At 58.9% G+C, this 22,560-nt stretch overlaps 2 protein-coding genes and 1 long non-coding RNA gene across 5 annotated transcripts in view; 1 reads left to right on the top strand and 2 right to left on the bottom strand.

Annotated features, from left to right (window-relative positions):
* Nucleotides 1-156: 156 nt before the first annotated feature.
* PDK2 (pyruvate dehydrogenase kinase 2) lies at nucleotides 157-12,096 on the bottom strand. 2 transcript variants are annotated; one of them, XM_051825568.3, is made up of 11 exons: nucleotides 11,822-12,096; nucleotides 10,058-10,199; nucleotides 4,991-5,062; nucleotides 4,451-4,635; nucleotides 3,762-3,851; nucleotides 3,492-3,569; nucleotides 2,371-2,447; nucleotides 2,185-2,283; nucleotides 1,919-2,026; nucleotides 1,231-1,344; nucleotides 157-1,106 (listed from the first exon to the last, which is right to left on the bottom strand). In XM_051825568.3, the coding sequence occupies exons 1-11, from the start codon at nucleotides 11,937-11,939 to the stop codon at nucleotides 966-968; spliced, it is 1,224 nt and encodes a 407-aa protein (XP_051681528.1). In that variant the 5' UTR covers nucleotides 11,940-12,096; the 3' UTR covers nucleotides 157-965. The 2 variants fall into 2 exon arrangements, with proteins under 2 accessions (XP_051681528.1, XP_051681529.1); XM_051825569.3 differs by having other exon boundaries at nucleotides 2,371-2,444.
* Nucleotides 12,097-12,582: 486 nt separating this feature from the next.
* LOC149121158 (uncharacterized) lies at nucleotides 12,583-20,939 on the top strand. Its single transcript, XR_016224186.1, has 2 exons — nucleotides 12,583-12,784; nucleotides 20,113-20,939. It is a non-coding gene; the product is annotated as an uncharacterized LOC149121158 (long non-coding RNA).
* ITGA3 (integrin subunit alpha 3) overlaps nucleotides 16,332-22,560 on the bottom strand; it is a 29,831-nt gene continuing 23,602 nt past the window's right edge. For both annotated transcript variants that reach the window (XM_051825563.3, XM_089318150.1), the window contains 3 exons: nucleotides 18,287-18,412; nucleotides 17,910-18,050; nucleotides 16,332-17,329 (listed from right to left, as the gene is read on the bottom strand). In XM_051825563.3, the coding sequence (XP_051681523.3) occupies nucleotides 17,940-18,050; nucleotides 18,287-18,412 (237 nt within the window). In that variant the 3' untranslated portion in view covers nucleotides 16,332-17,329; nucleotides 17,910-17,939. The remainder of the gene's footprint in view (nucleotides 17,330-17,909; nucleotides 18,051-18,286; nucleotides 18,413-22,560) is intronic.

The following is a 22,560-nucleotide window of genomic DNA, read 5'->3' as shown; positions in this document are numbered from 1 at the left end:
TTGTCTGCCCACTGGGGCCCTGGACGGCTTCCCTGGTGCGTCACTCACGGTACACACTGGGTCAGGTCCCAGCCGAGGCCGGCTGTGCTCAGTGCGTCTGGTGTCGTCATGGGTACTGCGCGCCTCCCCACCCCCAGGAACACAGCCAGCCTGCGCTCTCATTCAGTCTCTTTACTGTAGATGTCACTGTCACTTCAGTCACAGCACACAGCTTTAACCCCCGGTGTGCTGCGGGGAGGGGGTGGGGCATCGAGGGCTATGAATCTAGCGAGGTACACGGGGCGGGAGCGAAGTGTGTGGCAGGTCGGGGGAGGGGTGTGTGTGACAGGACATGCAGGGAAGGCTCCAGAGGCAGCAGCCGATGTTGCCAAGGCCACCTGCGGGGCCTTGAGAAGCACGGCTAGGTTCCTGCACTTTAAGGTGGGCTCTCCGTGAGGCCCTCCCTCCACCCAGCTCTGGCTGACCTTGACCTCAAAGCCCAGCCTGGAGTGGGAAGCTGCCAGGGATCAGAGTTGCAAGCCCTTCTCTGCCTACTTCCCAGATCTGGGGGCCTGCCCCCCCCCAACACTGACCACGGGCCAGGGCCAAGGTGCCCGTGTGCACTGGGGCACAGGGCAAGCAGGGGCAGCCACGTGGAGGCCACAGCTGTGGAGGGCAGTGAGTGGGACCCAGGACCCCTGGCAGAAATGTGACAGCCCAGGTGTCAGAGCTGCCAGGGGACCACCCGCTGGGGTGAGCCAGCCACAGAGACTAGATGCCAGGGAGACCCCCTGCAAGTCCCTACGGAGACAGATTGGCACTTAGAGACCACCACAGACCGGCCGCCACAGTGATGTTCCCAGAAACAGACATGGTCACAGGGAGAACCCACTACCCGCCCCCGCCCCGTCCCTGATGGTGGAGAGGTCACTGGTGGCCGGACCCAGAGACGGCCATCTGTCCTCTGAGGCAGGGGAGGGTGGTCCCTAGCTGACCCGGTACGTGGACGTGTTCTTGGGCTCCGTGCTGGGCACACACCAGTCGCCGGCCTCCTGGATGGGCTGGTAGTGGCGCCAGGCTGACTTGTTGTAGACGGGCAGACGCTCCACCGAGTCCGTGGACAGGGCCTGGGGAGCACCGGGCTCAGTGCCTGCTTCCCCGCCCCCATGCCCTCCACAGCAGATTACCCTGTGCCCCAGGTGGCGCAGACAGGAAGCCCCTTCCCCGAGGGCTCTGCGGGCAGGACCTCACCTTGAGATAGATGACAGCGTCGGTCCCAAAGCCCTCCATGGAGAAGAGCTGCAGGTCCCCCTGGAAGTACTTGGCGTAGAGGCGGGAAATGGGGAGCCCGTAGCCGAAGCCGGCCTGCAGGGGGCACGGGGAGGGGGGAGGGGGGCTGGGACTGGGTTCCCACAGCTCAGGGCCTGATATGCTCAGGGGGCCTGGGCTGGGGTCATGTAGAGGATTAGCTGGCTGGGGAGGGGACCCAAGAGACAGATGGCTCTGAGGCCAGATCCAAGGTGCGGGGGTGACTGAGGCACTGTTGGGGTCGCGAGGCTGGAGCTAGGAGAAGCACTGTGCTCTGGTTGTCGCAGGGTCTGAACAGGTCACGGGGCTGCTCTGAGTCGCCACATCCCAAACCTGGCCCTGTCTGCCGTGGGAGTGGATGCCAAGGAGTTGGGAAGCTGAGCAGGGCCGAGAGAAAGGCAGTGACTGGGGTGGGGATAGAGGGGAGGGAAGCCTGCCTGAAGGTGACAGGTGGGGCACAGATGGGAGGAAGGGGAGGCCCAGACTGCACAGGCGGCTGGCCCCACCCACAGCCTCGCAGGAGTGCAGCGAGCACAGTGGGCGAAGAAGCGAGCGACCCCCGGATAAGGACAGCTGAGGAGAGACCACATCCTTAAGGCGGCAAGAGGGGCACTGGGTGAGGGCATCTCACCAGCGGGGTCCCCCCAGTTCCCGGCTGGGGGGTGGGAGCTGTCGAGTACATGTAGCTGAAGAGCCGCTCAATCTTCCTCAAGGGGACGCCCCCACCTCGGTCACTCATCTGGGAGACAGGGGACATGTCAGGGGCTCCCCACAGCTCCGTTCTGCTACCTCTCCCCACCACGCCCTGGCACCCTGAACTTCTCGAGAGCCCGTCCCTGGCAGGAGGCAAGTTCCCTCCCCATGCCCTCCTGGTCCCCCAAGGTCAAGGGCCATAACCTTGATGGACAGATCCTCCTCGCCTAAGGCCACCATGACCTTGATGGGTGGGAGGACAAGGCTGGACTCATGGCTCTCCACGGTGGCCCGCATGGCGTTCTGCAGGGAGGGAGGGGGAGACAGGAGCTGAGCCAGAGCAGCCGGCCCTGGCCGCACTCCCCGGCAAAGGGCCGCCGGCCTGCTCACCTTGAAGAGTTCAAAGAGCATGTGGTAGAGGTGGGAGGGCACATAGACCATGTGGATTGGTTGTTTGGAGTTGGCTGCTGCAGGGGAAGTCAAGGCCAAAGACCAGGAGATTGCAAGAGGTCACCATCCCACGTCCTTACCCAAAGTAGCACCCCCGTAGCCTGTCTCCCCTCTTCTCCCGGTAACGCACAGCCCCCACCCCACCTTCTCCCAGCGTGGCAAGCGGGCACATGGCTGCCCAGCCGGAGCCTCAGCACCAGGCCTCCCCTGGCCGGGGAGACCCAGGGAAGCAACGCGATCAACTCCTGGGCCTTCCCCATGCTTCCCTCCCTCCTGCTGGAACTGAGACCTGGGGTGGGGGAGCCGGCTCTGACCACCACCAACCCCTTCCCGCCCAGGGGCTGCCCCAGGGAACACACCACTGCTCCCTGTGGCTGTCCTGTAACCCTCTCACTTTCCCCGTCGCTCAGCACCATGAGACCGGAGATTATCTGGCTTATTTATCTGGTCACGGGTGAAAGGCCCCACACCCCAGCATCACCAACACCAAGAAGGCAAGCTCCCCGAGCAAAGGGCCTGCTCCTGCCTTAAGACTATCTAGCAAATGAGTCAGTGCAGGCTGAGTGTCCCTTAGCCAACCTGCCTGGGACCAGAAGTGTTTGGGATTTCCGGTTTCGTAGCATCTGCATTTACATAACGAGACAGCTCATGGATGGGACCCAAGCCTGTTACACACTGCACACATGGCTACACATAAAACTCATTCGTGTTTCACATACATGTTACACACATGGCCTAGGGTGACTTATGCACTGTTTTTAGCACGTTTGTATTCTGAACGGGACTTGTCACAGGAGGTGAGGTGTGGAATTTTCCACGTGTGGCATCATGTTGCTGCTCAAAACCTTTCAGATTTGGAGCATTTCGGATTTCAGATTTTCGGGTGGGGGCGGGGGGGGGGGGACGCTCAGCCTGTAGTAGTAACAATAATACTCTAATACTCGGGCAGAAACAGCTCTGCCTTGCGCCAGTCCAGAACACAGCCCGTGTCCTGACTCCTCCCCTAACCCTGCACCCCCAGGTGCCCAGACGGGCGGGCACACACAGCCACGACCACTCACCATTGACCTCCTGGATGTCTAACTCAGGTGAGGCCATGTAGTACTTGTCACACAGCAGCTTGGCCATGTCATAGGCATCTGAGAGAGAAGGGGCCCCTCAGATGGTGGGTGGCCCACCCAGCAGCCGGGCCTCTTGGCACCAACACTGGGTTTCACCAACACTAAACCCACGGGACGCCCCCGCCCCTCCACCCCCAGCCTACTAAGCTGCCCTGTGGCCAGGTGAGCTGGAGGGGTCCCTGGGCTCCAGGCACAGTGGGGATGGCTCACCTTTCACCACCTCGGAGACGTTGCAGTTGGGGTCGATGCTGCCGATGTGTTTGGGGTGGGCTGGGTTGGTGCTGCCGTCGAAGAGGAGGGCTGTGGCAGGAGAGAAGGGTGCTGCCCACTGGGCCACATGGTCTGCCCAGGAGGCTGGGATCCTAAAGCTACTCCCCCCTGCCCTGACCCCTGACTCCTCCATCCCTGGCTCAGGTCAGCTGGGGACCTACGTAGGCCCGAGGGATTTTCCTGTCCCAGGTCTCGCCCCTAAACACACCTCACATTACTAGTTATTGTTTTCTTTTGCTAGGCCATCCTAACTTTTGCCATCTTGCTTTTGAAATTATTTGCACGTGAGAAAATCCTTTAACTTATGATTAGCTAGGAATCATAGCCAGTCCTCTAGGAACATAATCTTGTTGATTGGGATGAGAATTTTTATGACTGCTAAGTTAAAAACAACACAGTAACGAGGCGACATAAGTTTACATTTTGTAAACGTTTCAGATACAACACTTTTTTTTTTTTTTTTCTCTCCATTTTGGACGGTTGCTTTCTCTCCATTCCTGCGGCCAGTGCCTCTCCCGGGCCCCGCCCCTCCCGGGCCCCACCCCCTCCCGGGCCCCGCCCCCCGGGCCCCACCCCCTCCCGGGCCCCACCCCCTCCCGGGCCCCGCCCCTCCCGGGGCCCAGGCTCACTGTGCTGGTTGATGAGCATGCGGATGGAGATGCGGCTGAGGTAGAAGCGGTCCAGGAAATACTGGATGTTCTGGTTGGAGACCGGGTCGTCGCCGTAGGTGTCCTTGTACTCGAGCACACCCTGTGCCATGGTGGGCACCACGTCGTTGTGCCGGTTCCGGATGGTGACCAGGGCATCGGTGAACCTGCGCGGAGGGCACAGGCCTCCCACCTTCAGCCCCCTCCCGCCCTCCAGCTTCTCCTCCTCCTCCAGGGCCTGCACAGTCTCCCAGCCGCCCGCCCCCCAGCCCCCCGCTCGGGAACCCAGAGCTCTGGCTTGCTCGGCCAGGAAGCACCCTATGGGCAGGGCCGGGGGCTTTCTATCGGCTCCGGGCTCGCTGAGGACGGAGGCCGCATCTCCCTCCTGTCTCCCTCCTCACACTGGGTGTCCTTGAAGGCAGGACTCTTTTCCTGCACCTGCTGGAGGTTCTGGCCCTGGGCTGACCCCAGGTGCCTCTGGCTTACACCTGCCTCCCAGCCCAGGCCGAGCCCGGCACTCACTGGTTCAGGGTCCGCTGATCCTCGGGGTCCTTGTCCAGGAACTCCATGATGTCCAGGAGACTCTGCACGTACCTGTGTGCAGGGGGTTGGGAGGGACCCGGCCTCAGCCCCAGCGTGGGTTCCCACTCCATGCGCCTGGGCAGGAGTCTCCCTTCCGACAGACAAGACGACCTCCTGCCTGCCAGGCCTTGACTGTGCCTTTGCTGTGGGATCCTGGGAGCATGGCCTGGGGATCACCCTGTCCAGGAGGCCCCACAGGCCTGGAGATCCAGCATCAGCCTGGGGGGAGATTTCCCTCCAGCAGCAGCGAGAAAGGTGGGGGAGGCCCACCACTCCCTGAGCCCCTCCTAATGTCTCCTGTGGGATGGCTGCTGCACCCACCAGGGCCCCTGGAGACAGGATGACCAGCACAGGGCCTCTCCCTGAGCGACTCCCGGGCAAGGGTGGTCTGGGCCAGGCACCTGCCTAGGACACTGGTGGGTGGCAAGAGCCCTGGGACTGAGTGGGCTCTGTCCTTTGAGGGCCCCAAGGCTCACTCCAGTGCAAAGGGTCCCCAGGCCGGGGTGGCCCTCACCCCACCCCTCATCTGCAGGCCTGGAGAGAGGCCAATTGCCCCAGGATCCAGGACAGAGCTGAGAAACCAAAAGGAGCCCTGAGCTCAGGGCTGCCCGGGGCCACTTGTGGTAGCAGCTGGGGCCACCCTGGAGCCGCTGTCTCCCAGTCTCCTTGCTAATATGCCCAGCCTGCCGCTCGCTTTCCAGGGAGGCCTGGCTGCGTGACTCCAAGCCCCGTGTGCCCTCAGTATGCCCAGCAGATGGATTTATGCTCCTCTGATTCTCAGACGGAGAGAACCAGAAAGCTCGCAGTGGAGAGGGGAGGAGACAGCTGGGGTGTGGGGCCCTGGGACACCTCCCAGGACCCAGGAGGAGGCTGGGCGAGTGGGTGAAGGAGGGCAGGGTCAGAGTCCCAGAACCCGGGGATAGGGATGCCCAGTGGACCCTAAAGGACGGAGAGGCGGCATGGTCACATGGCCACTGAGCTGAGCAACGGGCAGGACAGACTGCCGAGGGCCAGGGGCTGGCAGCTGAGTGTCAGACCCAAAGCTCAGGCCTGTGTCCAGGACCTTACTGCTTGTGATCCCTCCTTGTCTCCAAGGTCACTCCCTCAGGTGCAGGGCTGAGCAGGATTTGCCCAGAGGGCCCCTGGCCCTGCCATGAAGACCCAGGAGGCTTGGTGCATTGGATGTCACCCTTGAGCCAGACCCCGGTGCTAAAGGGACAGATGCTGGGGATGGAACCTCAGTAGCTCCTGGGCTGCCCGCCCCCTCCAGGGGCCTGAGAATGCAAACAGTGGAACAATGACAGCCTGGTGCTTCTGGGCAGAGCAGTGGGGGCCCAGCCCTAGGCCTAAGTCTCTGCACCTACGGCTTCCTGCGTGAGACCCGGAGTTTCTAACCTAGCCCGAGGTAACGTGCCGGCCTGCCCAGTCCTCCTTCTGGGGCTGTGGATCTGGGAAGCAGGAGGACGGAGTACAGGCAGAGGGGAGGGGTGTGCCAGGGTGGTGGGAAAGAGGGGAGGGAGGAAAGGGGTGCAGCAGCTGCGTGTGGGCACAGGGGCAGCCCTGAGCGTGCGGGGGAGTGTGTGTAAGTCTGTGACAGTGAAGTGTGTGCAATGACACAGACACTGTACCCTCGTGTCCTCGGCTGCTAGGGACAAGTGTGTGAGTTGGGTGACAGGGTTAGGATGGTAGCTCACTGCATGGTGGGGAGGGGGCAGGGTGTCTTGGATCGGGGTAGGGGGACTTCTGAGGAGTAGGGCAGGCCAGGCCCAGAGCCTGACAAGCTTGGATTCCACTGCTGGCTCTGGGGGCCACTGGGCAACTCGGGTCTCCATCTGCAAGGTGGGTGCACTTCTGGGCCAGGGTGGAGACAAGGAGATGAGGCAGGGAGTGGGGCTCAGCAGGCGGCCGTCCCTGGCTCCCCTCCCGTCACTCATCGCAGGAGGAGTGGCCGAGGGCTCCAGACAGAGCAGGCCTTGGCCACTGCTGTCAGGGTTGTTGCTGGTCTCAAGAGCCAGGACCCGTGGGTTCCCTTGGGGTGGGAGTAGGGATCCTCCAAGCGGGGCCTGGGGTCCACACACCTCGCCAAGAGGCCAGGGGGGCCCTCAGTGCAAGAGAAGATGACCGCCTCCCGCCCTTTCCCAGCTACTCCCACAAAGCCTCTATCTATTAGTGACAGGAGTGACTCACTGTCATTTGAGTCTACCCTGCAAGTGACATTTTCGGAAGCACATCCCCGTCGGCCCCACGCCCAGCCTCAGGCTGTGCTCCTGCCCGGAAGAAGCCCAGGGCACCGCTTCTGGGCTCCAGCAGCACCAGCTGTCAGAGGCATTCTCTAAGGCACATCCTGCTCTCCCATGGACTCGCCCGTGAACTTGGAGATCCTTGCCTCTGTCACGGCCCCAGCGCAGACCTTCCCTCTCCCATCAGGAATGCAGGCTCCAGGTCCCACAGCCTGGGCTAGAGCCCCAACTCTACCACTTGCTCCCCAAGTGACAGACGAGCGTCTTCACCGCTCGGACCCCAGTTTCCCACCTACAAAGTGAGGATAATGTCAAGGCAGACTTGTAAGGTTGTGCTGGAGGTGCAGGTAGTAGTTGTGTGCTTGACGTTTAACAGCTCCTGGCCCACAGCGAGCTGTCCAGGGATGTTCATCTCTGTCTCTGTCTGGAAACCTCAGCCTGTCGCATCAGGTCTGGCCTGCAGGTGCTGCCGCCCACTGCCTGGGGAGGGGCCCCGTGCTGACAGAGATCTGTGCAAGTTCCCTGCAGCCCTGGCCTCTCAGCCTTAGAGACGCAACCAGGAAGTGGAGGATGGCCGTTAACACCACGCTTGCCTCCACCCTCCCTGCAGCTCCAGAACAGGAGCCCCGGGCCCCGCCCCGCCTTGGTCCAGGTGAAGGAATTGCCCAGGCTTCCTCTGAGCCAGGAATCCTCCCCTGGCCGCAGTGAGAAGCCCCATCGGCTGCTGCCACAGAGCAGCCATCAGCACTCCTAGCAGCTGTGTTTGTGCGCGGCCTGCTGGCCCCTCCCTTCCTGCAGATCCTGCCCTCTTCCACCTCCAACATCCCGGCGCGCAGGGGCTTCTCCTGGAGAAGGGGGATCCTCACTCTCACCTGGGCCCCGCCAGGAAGTCCCTCCTGCCCTCACACCTCTGTCCCGCTCGCTGCAACCGGTGCCCATTCTCTCTGGAAACAGTTTTGCTCACTTCTACCCTGCATCAGCCTCTGGTAAGTGTCCTCTCTTGTCTAACTCTACTCTCTCCTGCTGTCACTTGACACAACTTCCAAGACTTGGAGGAAGAGTAAGTCAGGCCAAGCTGGAGCCGGGTCACTGGTGGGGACTCTGGAGGTGGCGAGGGACAGGGAGGCCGGGCAGCAGCCCCTGCCCTGCTCCTGCATGGCCCAGCTCTCCCAGGAACACAGTGGCCAGGGAGGGGCCTCAGGAGCCCTGCCTGGAACAGGGACTAGCTGGAGAGGCAGCCAGCTCAGCCAGCTGGACCGGGCTGGAGGAGGGCTGGGAGAACAGATGGCACCTTCTCTCCACTCCCGGCCACCCCACGGTGGCACATGCTGCATGGCACAGAGGCCCTGGGTCTCCGAGGGGCAGGCCACAGCGAGGGGTGACCTGGTTGGATGGCATGGAAACCAGCTCCTCTTCCATCCCCCATCCCCTTTTCACACCTCGCACTAACACGAAGTCCCAGATGCCCTGTCCAGCCCCTTTCCTGTGCCACGCCTTAGCCCGAGCTGTTTCTTTAGCCCTCTCCTCCTTCCCAGCTCAGGGTCACCTGGGCCTGGCCTGGTGATGTGTGTCCGTTTCAGCTTCCCCACTACCTCTGACTGAGCCAGCATTCAGCATGCACCTGCTACACACCTGGCCTTTGTGGACAATACTTCCTTTCTCATCGCTCATTCATTAGACAAGTCATGTCTACGCATCCTGGCACACAGAAACAATGCGGGGAGGGCACCAGGAAGCCTTGGGAGACCTAAACAGTGTTTGGTTACGGGGCAGAGGGCAGCGGTTGGCATTTTATTCTATCTCCTTTTTTGTGTTAATCCAAGTGTCAAAGTGCACTTGTTATATTCTGCAATGAGGGAATAAAACACACTCAGTGTTACTTTCAAGTAACTAACATCTTGGTTCTTAGGTAAAACTCACTCTGCAGCAGCCCACGGCTCCTCCCAGGACCTACGTGGCAAGGTGCTCAGCTGGCCTTGGCGAGGAGTGCCCACTGGCCTGCAAAACCATGGGCCCCTGGCCAGGCGGTAGCTGCTGCTGCCTCACACCCAGTGTGGTGCCAGGATCACAGCAGGTGTGGACAGCACGGATTTGCATCCTGCAAATCCCGAAGACCCTGTACAGGGCTGCACGGGGCCACAAAAGACCCATGCTGGTTAGTCACTGCCGTATCCAGTGGCAGGCAGAGCACAGCCTGGCTTGCTGGTCACGTGACTGGCCGCTGGCTAAGGTATTCCAGCCACCTGACCTTGGCCAGAGCTTGAGCGTGAACTTCACCAAGGCTTTTGCCCGCTCCTGCGGCTACATGCAAGACACTTCTGGTCTTTGCCCCATCCAAAGCTCTTTGGGGAGGGACTGTGCCATACCTGAGTCTCTCTGGGTCTGACTGGTAGCTTGGATTATATAATGTGTTTTAGGAGGTGGCTCTTCTTTCTGTGTTTCCCAAAAAGTTACTCCAAGTAAATATTACCCAAGAGGGCTAACGCTGGGATCAGCCCGACCAGCGCTGTAGCTGTGAAAACAATGATTGTCCTAGGCGTTTCCAGAGAAAGGAGAATGGTAAGAACGGGGCTGTCTTGCAGATACGGAGGCCAGGAGCTTGACCTTGACCCCGCATTGGCCTAGGAGCCCCACTGGCCTGGGGTAACCCGCTAGCCTCTCTCCTCACCCTCCTCAAGGCTGCTGGGAGCACAGAGACCCCCCCGCCGGCAGCTCTGGACACCTGACGGTGGGGTGGGAGGTGCGGGGAGCAAGCCAGGGGTCTCACCAGCTCTGCACCAGCTGCACGGAGGGCGTGCCGAGGACGCGGTCCGGAAGCAGGTTGATCTCTTTCATGATGTTGGCCAGGCGCACGGGCAGCTCCTGCCGGAGGAAGGTGAAGGAGGTCTTCTCGCAGGCATTGCTGGAACCTGCAGGGAGAGAGAGGACGGGGAGCCCCCGGAGCTGGAAACCACAGCACCCAGTGAGCTGAACCCTTCATTTCTGGTGCACAGCGAGACACCCACCACACTGCCCTGCCCCAGGCTTCAGCCCGGGCCCACCTGGGGCTGCCTCTAGCCTAAGCCACCTCCCTTCTCTCTTTCCCTCCTGGTAGACACTGCCTCAGTGAGCAAAGGAGCCTGGGAAACCCATCCCTACCTGGGCTAGGTCCTGGCTGGGAGGAGGTATGCCTAAGACCTCCATGGCTGCAGGGGCCCAGCCGGCCTCAGCCGGGCTGGCCTGGATGCACAGTGTAGCGCCACCCCTATAGTAATGCCCACCTGTGCACAAATGGAGCCTGAGGACTGGAGTCCAAACAGCATGGGCTGGGTGGAGGATAAAGGAGCGGTGACAGGTTGAATAAGCCAGCCTGGAGGCAGGGCATCTCAGCCACCCAGAACAGAACACCCTTTGGAGTTCTGTTTCCCACCCTGTACAAGCGGACCAAACTCCAAGCTGAGAGCTGCTGGGGCTGGGAGGGGCCCGGAAGGCTTTCCTACCTAGGGGCAGCTCAAGACTCAAACAGGGCAGGGGGCCTGTGGACTCATCCTGGGGAAAAGGTGCCCTAGGTCTTGGCTGCCACCCCCTGCCGGCTCCTGTCCGTGACGCAGCTGTAACCGAAACCACGCACTATCAACTGGACTCTGGAGAGACCTGGCCTGCCCTCCCACCCCCCAGTCTCCAGCTGGCACCACGGAACCACTGTGCAGACAGACAAGGCCCATACAATGCCTGTTTGAGCTGCCCCGCTGGCACGGCCACCTCCGCCTGTCCCGGAGCCACCCCCAGAATGCTGGTGGGGGGTACTCCTGATCCAGGAGCCCAGGGGCAGCCCAGGGAGGGTACAAGTGGCCTGACTCCATCTCATGGCGTCCTGGGCTCCTGCCCAGCAAGGACAGACGGCCAGGCTGGGACAGATTTGATCTTCAAGTGTCCTTGCCCACTGAGGCAGCTGGGGTGCAGCCCCTTCAGTGGGTGCAGGTGCACAAGTCAGGGGGACCCAGCGATGGGGGGCCTGTTGGCACCTTCTTCCCAAAGGGCCCCCTGGCTTTGTCTCACTCTGCCCAGGAGCCTCTCGGCCCTCAAGCACGGCCCAACCCAGGTCTCCTTCCAGATGGCTGCATCTCCACACTCTGCCAGCACTCCCACCGGCCTGCTTGCCATCTCCTCAGGCCCCCAGACTCTCCCAGTCACCTGGGCAACATTATTAACCCTTCGGTGCCTGCACACCACCCGGCTCCCTCCCTGCCCCAACGTCATCACCGCTCACTGCCCAAGACCCCTCTGAGAGCCGGGGAAGAAACCTTGGACCCCTCCATCTCAGCGCCCCCGTCCCCTGGAACAGTCCAGTGGGGAGTCCCTTCTCGGGGAGTCCTTAACCCTTTCCGGGCAGGCGCTAACCCTGACTCCCCATTAACCCTTTCCTTTCTGTACTCTTCCAGGCAGCTCGTCCCTGTCCCTCGGGCCTCTCCTGGCCTCCGTGTCGGTCCTTCGGGAACAGGGTCCCTTCGACGCCCCCAGCCCCCGCGGGCCACCGCCGCCCCCTCCGTACCGAAGTCCAGAAACTGCTTAATGGACAGGGGCGACGGGGAGAACTTGCTGAAGTGCTCGATGTACTTGGGCGCCCCTGCCAGGGACGCGTTCTTCAGCAGAGCCCGGACCCAGCGCATGGCGGCGGCCGCGGCTCGGGCTCGGGCTCGGGCTCGGGCTCGGGCTCGGGCTCGGGCTCGGGCTCGGGCTGCGGTCCCGGCCGCGGGTAGCGCTCGCGCTCGGCTCGGCCCGGCCCGGCCCAGCGACGCGGTTCGACCGCCTCCTCCTCCCTACCCTGGCCCTGGTGGGTCTTGAAAGGCTCAGCCAATGGGCTCGTCGCGGCGCCCCGACGTCGCCAATGTATGTTCACAAACAACTCCGGGAGAGCCAATGGGCTTCCGCCTCGGCACGTGGCTTCCCTCTGGGCCCGCCCCGTTAACCCCGTCCCTGCCCGAGGCGGCCTGTTGTTTTCCGGAGGCAGAGCCGGGGTCCCGCCTCCAGCCCGCACACTCCTCCCTTTCCTTCCCTGGACTGGGCCCGGGTTAACCCCTTCCTTCCTGGAGCCCTTTCGCCCGCGCTTCCACCTGCGCCTTTCCGGGCCCCCAGCTGTCTCTAGGTCCTTTTAAACCTCTCATTTCTTGACCTGTCCAGGTGGCTTTCAACGAATCCCCTTTCTGCAAGAGATGCCCGTTTCACTGGTTCTGATGCCTGCCTGCTCTCCCTCCCCGGGGTCCTCTGGGTTCCGAGCGCAGATGACAGCGCCCCGGACTGTGTATGTGCGCCACACTGGGGACCGGCACGCAAGCCTAGGTGCGCAACCCAGCCGCCTCCATGGAGGCCCGAGTGGCTCCGGGTAAAGTAGCGGTAGCCTTTCCCATCGAATAACACCGGAGTCAAAACCCTCGCGACCGGCGGCGGTGAAGACAGCAGCTGCCACCAGTGCGATCTCCTTTTCCGTTTTCTAGTTTGAGAGGAGGAGAGACAGGTACTGAAAGCGAGCGCCGGGCCCAGGGATGGAACCCGGGGACTCCGATGTGGGAGGAGGGGCGTCTTAACCGCTAGACTCAACACTCACTCCAGGTGCTAATTTTCGAGCACCTTTAGCGAATCAGCACAACACAAAGCCTTGGCCATGGAGCGCGCCCCTCCGCCCCTCGAAACCCCTGGGCTTCTTTGGGGACAGGTTCCGGGAGCAGGTGCGCCACCGGGCGCCCCCAGCAGCCGGGCTCGCTTATAGGAAACGTGGCGCGCCCTCTTGTGGTCAGAGGAGGTATGTTCCATCCCGGACCTGAGTTCTGCTGGCCACTTGGATGCTCTCTGCTCTTGGAGGGGACAGTCCTTGGCCAGGGCTGATCAGGCGCCTAATACGTGCTGGGCTTTGTCCTGGGATCAGGAAGCACAGACAGCACCGAGACTAGACCTTGTCCCTCGATCATTTCGTCTCTCGGTTTGGAAGACAGATGCATAAGAAAATAATTACAACAGAAGGTGATTATCACAGCCTACCCTTACATGCTGGGGGAATAGGCTCCAAGACCCCCAGTGGCTGTTAAGACCCCCTACACATGCACTTTTTACCTGTAGACACATACCTGAGATAAAGTTTAACTTGAAAATCAGGAACAATAAGAAATTAACAATGAGGAGCCGGCGCTGTGGCACAGCGGGTTAACACCCTGGCCTGAAGTGCCGGCATCCCATAGGGGCGCCGGTTTGAGATCCGGCTGCTCCACTTCCCATCCAGCTCTCTGCTAAGGCCTGGGAAAGCAGTAGAAGATGGCCCAAGTCCTTGGGCCCCTGCACCCGCATGGGAGACCTGGAAGAGGCTCTTGGCTCCTGGCTTCGGGTCGGCGCAGCTCCGGCTGTTGCAGCCAATTGGGGAGTGAACCAGCAGATGGAAGACCAACCTCTCTCTCTCTGTCCCTCTCTCTCTGCCTCTCCTCTCTCTCTGTGTAATTCTGACTTTCAAATAAATAAATAAATCTTTTTAAAAAGGAATTAACAATGAATAATAGTAAAAGAACAATTATAACAATATGGTGTAATAAAATTGCCAGTACCACTCTTCTTTTGAAAGCTTTATTTATTTATTTGAAAAGTGGAGTGATGGCGAGAGAGAGATCTTCCATTTGTTTGGTTCACTCCCCAAAAGGCCACAACAGTCAGGTTGGGCCAGGCTGAAGCCAGGAGACAGGAACTGTTCATCCTGGTCTCCCATATGCATAGCAATGACCTAAGTGGAGGATGACTGGGTACACCTGCTCTGTGCAGAGGTTGTCCCTCCACACCACGTGGGCCCCTGATGTGGGAAGGGCTTCCGGCTTCAGCCTGGCCCGGTCCTGACTCTTGAGAGCATTTTTGGGGAGTAAACCAGCAGATGGAAGATCTCTTTCCCTCTCATTCCCTTTCTCTATCACCTCTTTCAAATAAATAAACATCTGACAAAAAGAGACTGAGTCACAGCTGTTGCATCCAACCTGGAGGGCCTGCCATGCAGTCCCGCGTGTCCAGCAGGGAGCAGCTGGCCTTGGAGGGACCTCCTACTGATGCACCCCGTGGCTGAGAGTCCACGGGGCTCAGAAGAGTGGGCACGGTGGCAGCTCTGCCGACCGATTGCTTCATGGACCCTGGGAATGTCAGGATCATGTGGGGTTCACACAGAGGATTGGGGGCTGGGCCAGGGAAGCTGACGGGGGAGGGGGCTGTGTAAACACCCCCACCCCCACCCCACCAGGCAGGGAAACAAAGTGAAGTCTCCGATCCCTGGCAGTTCTGGGTAGAGGTGGAGGCTTTGCTGAGAGAGGTGGACATTGCACTGTCAATCATCTGGGGGGCGGATCCCAGGGGCAAAGTGGGAGAGCAGGTTGCGCAGGAGCCCAGGCTTCTGTTGTGAGGTGGCCCTGGTGGAGAGAGAGGAGAGAGTGGAGGGCACGTGCCTGCCACACGAGGAGGCCGGGAGACCCCCCGGGCACATGTCAGAAGGCACTCCCAGGCCGGCGCCGCGGCTCACTAGGCTAATCCTCCGCCTAGCGGCGCCGGCACACCGGGTTCTAGTCCCGGTTGGGGCGCCGGATTCTGTCCCGGTTGCCCCTCTTCCAGGCCAGCCCTCTGCTGTGGCCAGGGAGTGCAGTGGAGGATGGCCCAGGTGCTTGGGCCCTGCACCCCATGGGAGACCAGGAAAAGCACCTGGCTCCTGGCTCCTGCCATCGGATCAGCGCGGTGCGCCGGCCGCAGCGCGCCGGCCGCGGCAGCCATTGGAGGGTGAACCAACGGCAAAGGAAGACCTTTCTCTCTGTCTCTCTCTCTCACTGTCCACTCTGCCTGTCAAAAAAAAAGAAAAAAAAAAAAAAAGAAGGCACTCCCAGAACGGAGGGCTTGGGAATCTGGGATCTGCCTCCAGGCTTCTCTGGGACCCACTTCCAGCCTCAGTGAAGTCTCGCTGAAGCTCAACGTCTTAGGGAAAATCAACAGAGGCCACAGCTTAGGCCACAGAAGCCATGGAGGGGCCTGTGCTTGGAGCCCCAGTTAAGATAATCAGCCCGGGCCCGCACTGCGGTGTAGTGGATTCAGCCGCTGCCTGTGATGCTGGCATCCCCTATGGGAGCGCCAGTTGGAGTCTGATCCAGCTGACCCAGCTCCCTGCTAAGGCACTGGGAAAGCAGCGGGAGATGACCCAAGTGCTTGGACCCCAGCCACCCACCTGGGAGACATGGGTAGGGTTCTGAGCTCTTGGGCTTTGGCCTGGCCCAGCCCTGGCCAATATGGCTATCGGGGGGAGTGAACAAGCAACTGGAAGGTCTCTCTAGGTCTTCTCTCTCTCTCTCTCCCACTGTGCTTTCAAATAAATAAAAATTAAATCTAAAAAAAAAAAAAAAAAAAAGACATGTAGTTTGGACACTCACGTCCCATAGCCAAGGGCCTGGGTTTGAGTCCCAGCTCCACTTTTTTCTTTTTGGACAGTGAGAAAGAGAGACAGAGAGAAAGGTCTTCCTTCCATTGGTTCACCCCCCAAATGGCCACTATGGCCGGTGCACTGTGCCGATCCGAAGCCAGGAGCCAGGTGCTTCCTCCTGGTCTCCCGTGCGGGTGCAGCCAGAACCCCAAGAGGCACTGGGGAGCAAAGGACAGGGCTTGTAGGCCCAGCGCTGAGCAGCCTGGGGTACTCCCTAGGGGATGGACCCTGTGCCCTTCTGGTCTTGGCAGTTTTGGGTCACTGCTTCCCCTTCTGACCGCCTGATCAAGCCAGTCCTGCCGGTTCCCTGGTGGAACAGCTCCAGCTTCTTCTAGACCCATCCTAGCACACCACTCTGCCCTGCTCCCTCCCTGGGCCAGTGCCCTCTCCTGGGACGCTCTGCAGATCCCATCCCAGCTCCGCCCTCATCTTAGGTCCTGGATCTCAGTGAGGAGGGGCCCCTCCAACCCCCTGCACACACACACACACACACACACACACACACACACACACGCCAGCTCTGTCCACTCAGCGTCAGCAGGGAGACCGCACAGGCTGGGAAGGGGGCGGAAGCCGCGCGTACAAACAGGGAGCTGTTTATTGGTCGCCATGAGAAGCCTCTGTACAAAGAAGGCACGAGGAGGGGGAGGAGCTCCCCTGCTACAGTACCGTGGACTGGGAGAGGGGCGGGCGGATTACCAGCCTGGGCTGCAGCCTGTGGAGGCAGTCAGCTTGGCTCTGAAGGCCAAGGGCAGCCAGGAGCAGCACTCTAGGCCCTGGACCCATAGTCAGTGGCGGGGAAGGAGGCAGCGTGGGGCCTGAGCGGCCGGGTCTCCATTCCGGCGTTGCTCCCTCCCTCCTGGACTGCAGTCTTTCCAGGCCGGCTGTGTCCGGGACCGAGACTGGGGTGGCAGTTCAGTAGTGGCATTTCCTCTGTACCCCCGCCTCGCCTGCTGGCCCAGCTGGTGGCCCGGGAGAGAAGGCCCTGCTGGGACCTTCCTTGCAGTTCCATGGCCAGGTCCAGGGATGCACGGGTCCCAGCACGCTGCTCCCTGTCAGTAGTTTTCCTCTGGACAGCCAAGTCCCTCCAGTGACAGTGGCCCAGGATGGATCCAGTGTGAGTGGGGGAGGGGTCACCACCAAGTGGGGGTGGCGCTAGTGGTGACCCTGTGGCTTGGTTTTGGCACAGGTGGAGGCTGGGGCAGGGCAGGTCCATGTGGCCTCCGCAATGCAGAGGCACGGGCCGCAACAGCAGGCCCCACGTGTGTCCAGGACACAGGGCTGCAGGGTGCTTGGTGCTGCAAGGTCCAGGGCCCAGGCCTCCTGTGGGTCAGCCATGGGCAGTGGCCTGCAGCCAGCCAGGGGCATAACTCACGATAAATAGGAGGGAAGGGGGCCCTGGCAGTGGGCAGGGGGAGGGCATCAGTAGTATCGGTCCCGAGTCTGCCAGCTGGTCACCCAGTGCTTCTTGGTGGGCAGAGTGCTCCCAGGAGGCGGGTAGCGCTCTTCCTCGCGGATCCGCACCGCGTGGTACTTGGGCATGATCCGGTAGTAGCCTGTCCGCTTGAAGAAGTCACACTGGAGGTGGCAGGGAAGAGACAGAGCATTGGCTTCCAGCCTTGGGAGCAGGGGGAGGAGGGGCTGGCTGCTTCCTCCCCCTACTTGGGGGTCCACAAAGCCAGGACCTCAAACACATCCCCACCTCCCTGCAACAAGACAGGGAGAAGAGCCGCCCCAGCGCAGACCCCTGAGGAAGGAGGAGGAGTTGAGGAAGGCAAAGAGGGGAGGAGGCAGCAGATGGAGACAGGGGCAGCTGCAGGGTGCTGATGGCATGGCCAGGAAAGCACAGGGGACAGTGAGCAAGCTGATTGTCTCGGAGGGAAATCGCTGGGTCTCGCGGGTCAGCGGGCGTCTAGGACTATTATGGACTGCTCCTCCAGCCTTGGCCGTGATCTCTCCCCAGTCCCCAGAAGGCAATGGCTCCTTCTTGGGGCCCCAGGTGCCTTAGAGGCTCAGCAGGGGAGGCTGGGGAGAGCCAGAGCATGGGCTTGCAGGGAGGGGCCAGATCTCAGGCGGGGTCAGAGGGGGCCCCCTAGCGGAAGAAGTGCAGACAGAACAGAGGGAGAGGCCCTGGGAGGAGGCGCGGAGGCCGTGTTACCCGGGTGGGCCGGGGCGGGGGCTGCCCCCCTCAGTAGTCGTCGGTCAGCCTCTCCGTCTCTGACGGCTGGCTCTTCATCTCCGCCTTCTGCCTCTTAGCTTCATACAGGGCGCGAGTGCGGGCTCGCTTGAAGAAGCCGCACTGCAGGGGAGGAGGCGGGAGGGCCATCAGGGGGCGCTGGGACGTCCTGGTGGGCAGCACTGGGGACCGGGCCCTGCAGGGGGTGGCTGGCAGCTGGGGGGCAAGGGGGCCGGCCAATGGGCAGGGTGGGGTAGGATGCAAATGCGGAGGGTGGACGGTGGGATGAGGGCAGACGGTCGGGAGGGTGCGGGGGCAGGAGCGGGGTTGGGGAGCAGGAGCCGGGCTGGGGTCCGAACCTTCCACAGTAACAGGATGATCAGCCCCAACAGCAGCAGCCCCGCGCCCACGGCCACAAGCACCAGCCACAGCTCGATCTCGGCGGGCAGCTCCTCCACCAGTTCCGAGTCGATGTCCACGGAGAACTGCGGGGGGCCGGAGGCAGAGGGGACTCAGCCAGGAGTTCGCCACCGAAGGCTCGGGACTAGTGCTCCGGGGTCCACGAGGCCTAGGACCCTGCCGTTTGACCCGCTGCCAGTAGGGGGCAGCCAGGGGCTGGAAAGAGCCTCCGCCCGCGGCGCCGACACCCCGGGGCTGTGTGCTAGCTCGCTCCCCGGCGGACCGCCTCTCTGGATCTCCGTTACTCTCCCTCTCCCGTAAGGGGGTCACAGTGGCTACCTCAGAGGCACAGCGACCGCAAGCCTGGGTTTGGAGCCAGACTACCTGAACTTGGCGGTGTCACTCACAGGCTGTGTGACCTGGCGCCAGCTACTTAACCTCTGTTGTCCGTCTGCAGGATGGGAATTCCAAAAATACCTACCTCACAGGTTGCTGGGAAGGTTAGAGGCATTTAATACGAGTGAAGTGCTGAGAGCCACACCCGCTACACAGCTCCACAAATATTTACCAAAAAAGCCGCAGAAGAGTGCACTGCATATACGGCCATTCTATTTCCCTATAAAGGAGTGTGTGTGTGTGTGTGTGTGTGTGTGTGTGTGTTTACATACATGGTAACTTCAAAACCTTCATGGAGAAACAATTAAAAGGTAAGTTTATATTGGTGCAAAAAAGTTTTTACCCGTGCACATTTTTCATAATGTGCAATTCTCACGAATGTTTTAAGACCCCCTCGTATGTATGAGGGTACCTTTTATTTATTTTTTAAAGATTTATTTATTTATTTTTATTTATTTGAAAGTCAGAGTTACACAGAGAGAGAGGAGAGAGAGGTCTTCCATCTATTGGTTCACTCCCTAGATGGCCACAACGGCCGGAGCTGCGCTGATCCAAAGCCAGGAGCCAGGAGCTTCTTCAAGGTCTCCCACGAGGGTGCAGGGGCCCAAGGACTTGGGCCATCTTCCACTGCTTTCCCAGGCCATAGCAGAGAGCTGGATCGGAAGAGTAGCAGTCGGGACTAGAACCAGCGCCCATATGGGATGCTGACACTTCAGGCCAGGGCTTTAACCTACTGCGTCACAGCACCAGCCCCAGGGTATTTTTTAAAAAGTTCTTTGAAAATGAAATTAAAATATAAATTTATTTTGATGCCAAACATTTTGAAATCTGTGTATATAAGGGCTGTTCAAACAGTTTATGGGAAATGCAAATTATAAAAGCTATGCCTGGATTTTAAAATAGACTTGCATGTTGGGGCCAGTGCTTTGGTGTAGCGGGTAAAGCCGCCACCTGCAGTGCTGGCATCCCATTTGGGCGCTGGTTCTAGTCCCAGCTGCTCCTCTTCCAACCCAGCTCTCTGCTGTGGCCTGGGAAAGCAGTGGAAGATGGCCCAGGTCCTTGGGCCCCTGCACCTGCGTGGGAGACCTGGAAGAGGCTCCCGACTCCTGGCTTCAGATTGGTACAACTCTAACCGTTGTGGCCACTTGGGGAGTGAACCAGCAGATGGAAGACCTCTCTCTCTCTCTCTCTCCTCTGCCTCTCCTTCTCTCTGTGTAACTCTTTCAAGTAAAATAAATAAGTATTTAAAATAGACTTGCATGCATCCAAGTAGACTTATCATTTAATTCCATTTCCCATGAACCCTTTGAAGTATCTTTGTATCCATTATTTTTTCTAACTATACGTGATTTCACATCTTTTGAAATTACTTTGATTTTTTTTAATGCAGATGCTATGAAGACGAAAGTTTCTGTCACTTCTGTCATTTTGCTGTCTGGATGTAACTCCCTCTGGACTCTCTGCTGCACGTCGTGCCATGTGATCCCAGGCAGATCACGCACGTGAACGGGCTCCTGACACACACCCTCTTCTGCACCCTGCTTCTTTTCCGTGTTGGGTGCCCCACATCAGCCTCTGATGGACCTCTGAGGACGGCACAGTCACTGTAGGAAATATGCCCTTACGTTTCGAACCAGTCTCCTCCTAAAAGGCATGGGGGAGGTTTCCAATGTTCTACCAGGAGTAATAATGCCCTCAGATACCGCCATGTATCCGTCTCGGCATACTTGTCTGTTCCCCCCTCCAGGTCTATTACCATGTGCTGGACCCAAGGGAACGGGCATTTTAAATTTTCATGGATATTGACAAATGCATCTTCAAAAAGAATCCACCCGCGTGTGCTCCAGCCAGGGCATTTCTCTCCACCCCATCAATGGCAGACGGCGTTATTCTTTTTAGTATTTTCCGATCTGATAGGCAGCACAAAATCTAGCTTCTGTTATTTTTGTTTATGAGTACGCTGATCATTTGCATTTCGCCCTATTACACTGCCTGTTTATCCATTTTGTCTCTATATATTAGAATCTGGATCGGCACTTTGTCCTGAACTTTTCAACAGAGTGAACATCATTCACCCTTTTAGTTTCTTTACCATCGCTTTTGTTATATACAGATTTAAGTTCTCATGGAGTCTCATTTGTCAGGTTTTTTCCTCTGTGACTCCTGAGTTTAATAACAGTTCACTCTCCCTGAAATTAAAGATCACTGTTCAACGATTCTCTGCATTTTATTTTGGCATATTGGGTTTTAATTCAACATTTAAATATTTCATTGAATTCAAATGGAATTATTTTATTTATAGCATGAGGTAGGGATTTGTCTGCATTTGCTAACTGTGGTGTTCTAACACTATTTAACAGTCTACTTTTGTCTACTGATTGAAAGCACTATTTGTATCATAAAGTAAATTTCCATTCTGTTTCTTGGTATTTTTGGCCCTTTTCCAACCTCTTCTTACTATATTAATTTATCTTAGAAAATGTCCCCAAATGTACCTAACCATTCATCTCCCTATATGTGACTCCTAATATCCCACTCACATCCTTTTCAAAATATTGTTATCAATTTTATCAGGTTTATTCTTCAAGATCTAACTTGGAATCAAGTTTTGGAATTTTGCTCAAGTTTCCTGATCCTGCTAGGCCTGGGATTATTTGGGAAGATGTGACAATTTGGGACTGGCGTTGTGGTGTCATGGATTAAGCCATTGCCTGTGACGCCGGCATCCCATATGCGCACTGGCTCAAGTCCCAGCTGCTCCACTTCCTATCCAGCTGCCTGCTAATGTTTCTGGGAAAGCAGCAGAAGATGGCCCAAGGGCTTGGGCCCCTACCACCCACATGGGAGACCCACATGGAGTTCCATGCTTTGGCTTTGGCCTGGCCCAGCCCCTGCTGTTTTGGCAGTTTGGGGAGTGAACCAGCGATGGAAGGTCTCTCTATCTGTCCCTCTCTCCATGTAACTCTAGCTTTCAAATAAATAAAATAAATCTTTGAAAAAAGAGAGAGAGAGAGGTGGCAACTTGAACTTGATCACAGTGACCTCTTTCCCTCACTTTTGGTGGCACATTCATTGGTATGTTTATTCCTGGATGCTGTGTGAGCTTGGAGTGGGATGGTATCCACTGTGTTTTTGGTGAGCTATTGCCAGCATGTAGGAAACCAGGGACTTGGGATTCCACATTGTGCTTGAGGCTCCTGAACTCCCCGACTTCTCTTCCAGCACCTGACAATTGTCCGGCTTCTGGCCATTTCTGTTGTGTAGGCAATTGCTTCATCTGCAAATGTGGGGCTCCCCCCGGTGGCCCTCACTTGTTTGCCTTATTATCCTGCTCCTTACTCTTAATTGCCGGTGGCCAGAAGGCTCGCATGTCCATCGGGGACGTGACCATCTGGGGGCCCAGGCTCCCGGCCCTGACAAGCTGTGCCCCTTGGGACAGGTCACTCCATGTCTCTGGCTTCAGTGCTGTCAGCCCAGAGGAAAACAGAGATCCACCCCCAGCCCCTACTCTCCACAGAGCTGCTGTGTGGACAAGGAAGCTATGGTAGTGGTTTTCACCCCTGGCCGCTGGTTAGTGCCCCTGGGGGTACTCAATCCTCCGATACTGGGGCCCCACTCCTGGAGATTCAGAGGTAATTGCTCTGGGGTGTGGTCCAGACACCAGAGGTCCTCCAGAAGCTTCTAGGTGCTGTCAAAGTGGAGAACCAGGGGCCGGTATTGTGGTGCCATGGGGAAAGTCACTGCCTGCAATGCCAGAATATCATATGGGTGCCGATTGGAGTCCCAGCTGCTCCACTTTCCATCCAGCTCTCTGCTAACGGCTAGAGAAAAGCAGTGG

This window comes from Oryctolagus cuniculus, chromosome 17 (genome assembly GCF_051225735.1).
Source record: "Oryctolagus cuniculus isolate XC-2025 breed Fujian yellow rabbit chromosome 17, ASM5122573v1, whole genome shotgun sequence".
NCBI classification, from domain to species: domain Eukaryota; kingdom Metazoa; phylum Chordata; class Mammalia; order Lagomorpha; family Leporidae; genus Oryctolagus; species Oryctolagus cuniculus.
The sequence above is the reverse complement of the archived record's forward strand: the minus strand, read 5'-3'. Positions and strand labels throughout refer to the sequence as shown.

Bases quoted from the DNA above. Each gene is read 5' to 3' on its own strand.
- PDK2 (XM_051825568.3), bottom strand. From the start codon at position 11,939: ATGCGCTGGGTCCGGGCTCTGCTGAAGAACGCGTCCCTGGCAGGGGCG. The intron at 5,063-10,057 runs GTGAGACCCCTG...CCCTGCACACAG, and splicing joins GTGCAGCTGGTGCAGAGCTG to GTACGTGCAGAGTCTCCTGG. The intron at 2,284-2,370 runs GTGAGCAGGCCG...CCCTCCCTGCAG, and splicing joins TGCTCTTTGAACTCTTCAAG to AACGCCATGCGGGCCACCGT.